This window comes from Crinia signifera, chromosome 2, assembly GCF_055691185.1.
Source record: "Crinia signifera chromosome 2, ASM5569118v1, whole genome shotgun sequence".
Taxonomy (NCBI): domain Eukaryota; kingdom Metazoa; phylum Chordata; class Amphibia; order Anura; family Myobatrachidae; genus Crinia; species Crinia signifera.
In genome coordinates, this window is record NC_139218.1 from 63680710 (window position 1) to 63686026 (window position 5317).

The 5317-nt window shown below is 46.3% G+C and overlaps 1 protein-coding gene and 1 long non-coding RNA gene across 3 annotated transcripts; one reads left to right on the forward strand and one right to left on the reverse strand.

Moving 5' to 3' along the window:
- The first annotated feature begins 417 nt into the window (after window positions 1–417).
- LOC146058747 (uncharacterized) lies at window positions 418–2225 on the forward strand. Its single transcript, XM_083170981.1, has 2 exons — window positions 418–1229; window positions 1749–2225. The coding sequence occupies exons 1-2, from the start codon at window positions 542–544 to the stop codon at window positions 1835–1837; spliced, it is 777 nt and encodes a 258-aa protein (XP_083027107.1). The 5' UTR covers window positions 418–541; the 3' UTR covers window positions 1838–2225.
- Window positions 1707–3502, reverse strand: LOC146058748 (uncharacterized). Of its 2 annotated transcripts, XR_014469937.1 has the most exons (4): window positions 3312–3502; window positions 3124–3216; window positions 1977–2093; window positions 1707–1817 (listed from the first exon to the last, which is right to left on the reverse strand). It is a non-coding gene; the product is annotated as an uncharacterized LOC146058748 (long non-coding RNA). The 2 variants fall into 2 exon arrangements; XR_014469936.1 differs by having other exon boundaries at window positions 1711–2093.
- Window positions 3503–5317: the final 1815 nt, after the last annotated feature.

A 5317-nucleotide genomic window follows, 5' to 3' on the forward strand; every position in this document is an offset into this window, starting at 1 on the left:
GAGATTCCAACGTATAGACAAATGGGGCGAGATTTATTGTGTTGACCGTTTTTCAGAAAATGCGATTTTAACTCAAATCGCCCTATATCGCCATTTTTTAAATTCACATTTTTTTCCCAGAAATCGCTTATTGAATGGCTGGCGCAAAGCCGCCTGAAAAGTGTGATAGATGGTGATAGACGGCGATAAGGTGCGAATGTAATACGTCATAAAAGTGCGATTTCCGGGTTAGGTCATGTGCGTATTTGCGGCCAACCGGAATGCGATTTACACCAATACACCTGATCAGCCCATACAACATGCTAACCTATTGGCCCACCTAAGTCCCTTGCAATACGCATCACACCCCCTATATAAAGGGGTGCAGACGCCATTTTACCCTTTGAAAGGGAGTAAGGCATTTGAGATGGAGAGGAGAGGAGGATTGGTTAGGTGCAGAGGAGGCAGAGGGACAGCCAGCTTGGGCCCAAATACCCCAACCACTGGGAGAGGTAGGGGAGTGAGAGGCAGCACTGCCAGAGGCAGGACAGGGAGAGCCAGCATGCTCCCAGCAAGAGCTGCGCCAGGGAGAGGCCACATGGTGGAAGCTGAGCAGGTGGCTATGGAGGATGAGGAGGAAGCAGGCACAAGCCAGGTGTCCTCACAGGAGGAACAGAGTGCCAGGCACACAGAGGAGGAGCTGCAAGAGGGGGATTTCTCTGAGGTGGACTGGCCTGTGCAGGAGGCAGATGAAGCAGACTTGGAGGTGCTGGGGGAAGAAGCAGGACAGGAGGAGGAGGAGGAGGAAGAGGGTGAGGCTGAAAATGTGGAGGAGGATGATGCAGCTCGTACAGCTAGTGGGAGGAAAGTCAGGTTCTCTTATGAGGAGAATATGGCCCTGGTGCGTGCACTCTTGCCCCTGTATGACCACCTACTTGGTCCTCACTATCACCGCACAAGTGTGGCAAGGAAGAAGGGGATGTGGGACAATATCACCTCCGCGGTAAATGCAGTTAGCACACACAAGAGGAGTGTGCGCAACATCAAAAAACGATACAATGACATCAAGCGCCTCCTCAAAGCCAAGCTTGCCCTGGAGAAGAAAGAGGCCTGTCGCACAGGAGGTGGCCCTAGGCAGGAAGTCCGCTTTAAGGCCTATGAGAGGCTGCTACGCCGAATCATCCCACCGGAGGTGCTTCCCGGCATCCACATTGCCGACACAGACAGGCCCCCCACTCCACCGCCAACTGGTAAGTGTCCACACATGTCAACTACACATTTTGCTATGTCATGTGCGCATGCTATTATGGTGGTATGCTTTATGTGTCCAAAAGATTGCTGTGTGTGGAACTACATATCCCAGCAAAATCACATTTTGCTAGCTTGCATTGCTAAATAATGGACTCTGCATTTTGCTGGGTTATGTAGTTCCACAGATCCAATTAATGTGTGCTGTCCTAATCACTGTAGGCCTGCAGTGTATTTGATTGTTAATCCATATCAATCCTCTGGGTAGTTGGAAAAGCACTTTACAGTCACTTTTACATGTGTAATCTGCTGGTCTTTCCTGTTATTTGCAAGTGGATTCAAAATATCGTTCACTGTCATAATACTCAAATAACCACTTCAGTTCAAAGTCTTCACATTCCTTATGTAATCATATCAGAGTAAAAAAGTTTGATTTAGGTAAAGTTTTTATCAGCATATTTGAGAAAGTGACAGTTAGGTGCAAATGATCATAATGGAAAATGTCTTCTTCTTTCAAACAGCTCCATCTCTGGAGTCCCAGCCTGCTGTTGAGCAACATCAGCCACATCCGATTGTTCACACTGTCCAGTCTGCAGGTGAGATATCATAGTGTTACACAAACACATTGCACATTTCACACATGGCTGTCCCCACCACAGTAGCCTGTGCCAATGCATAATGCATGAGCAACACCTAACCATTCCAACTAAGGTAACATGACCCACCATACACCAATCTGCATAGCATACTTACCACTCTTTTCTCATTTGTAGGCCCTTCACAACCGATGCCTGAACCTACGGATCCCATGCAAAATATGGACGACATGAGTGAAATCATCCTTGAGACGGTGCCATCGTTGGAACCTGCACAAAACCAAGCACACCCAGTCAATGAGGCCCCCTATACGCAGTCACATAGGCAGCAGCCCCCAATCATTGCAGCCACCAACACCCGCACTAGTGCGGAGGAGTTGGCGCAATCCATCCATATTTTCAAGGGGAAACAACTAGCTTTTATGGAGGTGCAGACCACCCAACTAGAAACCGTTAAGGGGTATGTGCGGTATCTGCAAATGAGACGAATTTCTCAAAGTGTGCGTGCTAATGTAGGGACACAAATTCGTCTTGTCTCCACATTAGACACACGCTTAGCAGAAATTGGCCAAGCCATTCAGGGCCAAACTACTAATTTTAGAGCACTAAATGCCAATATGGTTGAACAGACCCAAGCTATTAATGGCCAAACAACTGCGTTGATGTCCCTACAAACGCAACTCAGCCTCAGTGCAACTACTTTGTTAGGTCAGCACCAAACCACATCTACCCACAGTAGTAGTGTGTCCTCCACACCCATGAGTGGGTCCCCCACTACTCCCCCACGGCGTAGTGTCCGTACTAGGGGTGGTGGTGCCACTAGTGGTAAGGGTGCTAATACCCGGGCTGTATTCAAAAATGAATAATGTTGTTTGCATTTACATGTGTATCATGTTCTTTCTTTTTTTCCTTCACTCATGCAGTGAATGTTCCTGAAATTTTTTTATATGGTATGGCCTATGGCTAAATTTTTCAGCAAGTAAAAATTATTTGCATCCAGCAAACTTGTTGTCATTCTTTACAAATGATTACCCACACTGTTCTATTATGTATTGTCAACTAGTGACATTTTAGCAGCCACAGGACTTTGGGTTGTGTGTGCTTATTTGTCATGGAATTTTAAGGTAATAGTCACATTTGAAGGGGTTAAGCATTGGGAATTGCATACTGTATGTAGGCGCCACTTGTTTTGCTACATTTCAACCACCTGAGATCAATGATCCATGTCACCTCCATCCATTAAGCCTATGTTAATTTGTATTTGCCAACATTTGTACACACAGAAAACTACAGTACTTACTTGACATTGTTATAGGTGTTATCATGTTGCCAGGCATAAAGTATGCTGTGGTGGGGTAGCTTTCAGGTGTTGGCCATTATTGTTGGTCTGCTTCTGGGCAATTAACATGGACAGGGAAAAATGTAATGTTACCAATGTATGTGTGTTACAGGTTCCCCATTACTATTCATTGTACACACAAAAATTACCTGTGAAATGCTGCAGGATCATCTGTGTACGAACCACATCCCCCCTCCGTGTACTTCGCACTACAACATCAGTAGTTTGAGCTTCCTGCACGACTGCTGCAGGGGCCACATCTACATAATTTGGTTGACCCAAAGCTATGTTATGCAGCATGCAGCAAGCCTGGACAACCAAAACCACTTTGGCAGGGTCGTATAGCAGTGTACCTGCTGACCTGTCCAAACACCGAAATCGGCTTTTCAGCACCCCAAAGGTGCGTTCCACTACATTGCGGGTAGCAATATGTGCAGCATTGTAGCGGTGCTGTGCAGGGCTTTGTGGGTTCCGCAGAGGTGTCATGAGCCATATCCTGACACCCATATCCTGAGTCACCTAACATGTAAAGGGATTTGTGTGGTCACATATCATGTGGGTAATTTGCACATAATAGTAGCAGCCTATATTGTTTGGGCTGGTATAAACAATTACAACAGAAATGACTTTTGAATAGAAGGTTACACACATGGATGTTAAAGGTAAAGACATAGGTAAGCAAACAGCATGTAAACAGTGGTAAGTGACTTACCAAGTAGCCAGCCCTCTGGCATGGTGTGGTTGTGGAAACGGTCCCAGAGAGCTGAGTGCCGCAGGATATAGGCATCATGGCAGTTCCCGGGATAGCCTGCAACCACACTGAGAATTCTGAGGTTGGCATCGCAGACCACCTGCACATTGAGGGAATGTCTGCCCCTGCGATTCACATAGACATGCTCCCTCACATGCGGGGCCCGAATCCCAATGTGGGTGCAGTCTATGGCTCCCAGCACATTTGGAAATGCTGAGAGCCGATAGAATGCCACCTTCAGGTCCTGCCACTCGGACTCACAACGTGGGAATGTGATATACTGTATGTGCGCCACAGCTTCTTTAATGCATTTAACACTTGAGAAAAATGTTTAGAGAAAGTGGCTTGTGACACCCCCAAGGCCCATGAGCTCACAGACTGAGTGGAGCCTGTGGCAAACAAGTGGAGGGCACACATTAATTTCTGCAGCCCAGACACTGCATAGCTGGCCCCCCCACAAGGGTCCAAATCATCTCTCACCTGCTCATATAAGTTCAACAGGTTCTGTCGGTTCAACCTAAACATGTCCACCACCTGTTGATCAGAGCGGGAGTCCAGGTACACCCTAGCACGGTACCGACGAGAAGCACGGAGTGGTCGGGGTACCTGGATCTGGTGGGCAGCATCATCCCTCCTGCGTAGCTCCTCCAAACGCCCCAGCTCACACACTAGCACCTCCAGTCCACTCTGCAAAATGTCCATCTCAAACAGCCTCACAGGTGTCCATAATCATGTGGGGGTATATGTAGGGGAGTTAGTAAGTGCTATGTGGGTCACCTGTGAGAGATTTTAAGCAAATCGCCACCCTGTACTTGGTCTACTTTTTGGGGGGGACAAAATCGCATTTTGCTGCCGATTTCCAAATGCGGCAGACATTAAATTAGCGATTTGTATCTTTTTCAATGGGAAAACATCTGGATGCGATGTTGTAAATCGCCACTTCAGAAAGTGCGAATTAGCCGCAAAAAGTGCGATTTATGCAGCAAATCGCCACCCAGTAAATAGTGGATTTGGGAAAAAAAAAAAAAACGGCCGTTTTTGCGATAAAAATCTCCAAAAACCCAACATCGATCTCTAATAAATGTCACCCATGATCTCTGCTCTCTGCCTACACATTTCTTTATGGTTTACAATGGTCTTCCAGTGTTGTGTATTCCTATCACATGTTACTCATGCATTGCTCATCATAGAGAATATAGTTCCATATTTGCTGCTTTTCAAAGGCTACACTTGCAAATTTCCTATCTAGATGTTAAATGCAAAAATGTATCAGGTAGGTCTCATGACATGTAAATAATTGTCATCTGTGGTCTGTCTGTTTAATGTCACTTGAAAAACTGGCAGCAAGCTGGGTTTTTGTAGAGATACACATCACACGCAGCAGAAATGTCACTGAAGATAAAA

Coding starts and splice junctions, on each gene's coding strand:
- LOC146058747 (XM_083170981.1), top strand. CDS start 542: ATGCTCCCAGCAAGAGCTGCGCCAGGGAGAGGCCACATGGTGGAAGCT. Junction 1,230..1,748: donor CCCCACTCCACCGCCAACTG/GTAAGTGTCCAC, acceptor TCTTTCAAACAG/CTCCATCTCTGGAGTCCCAG.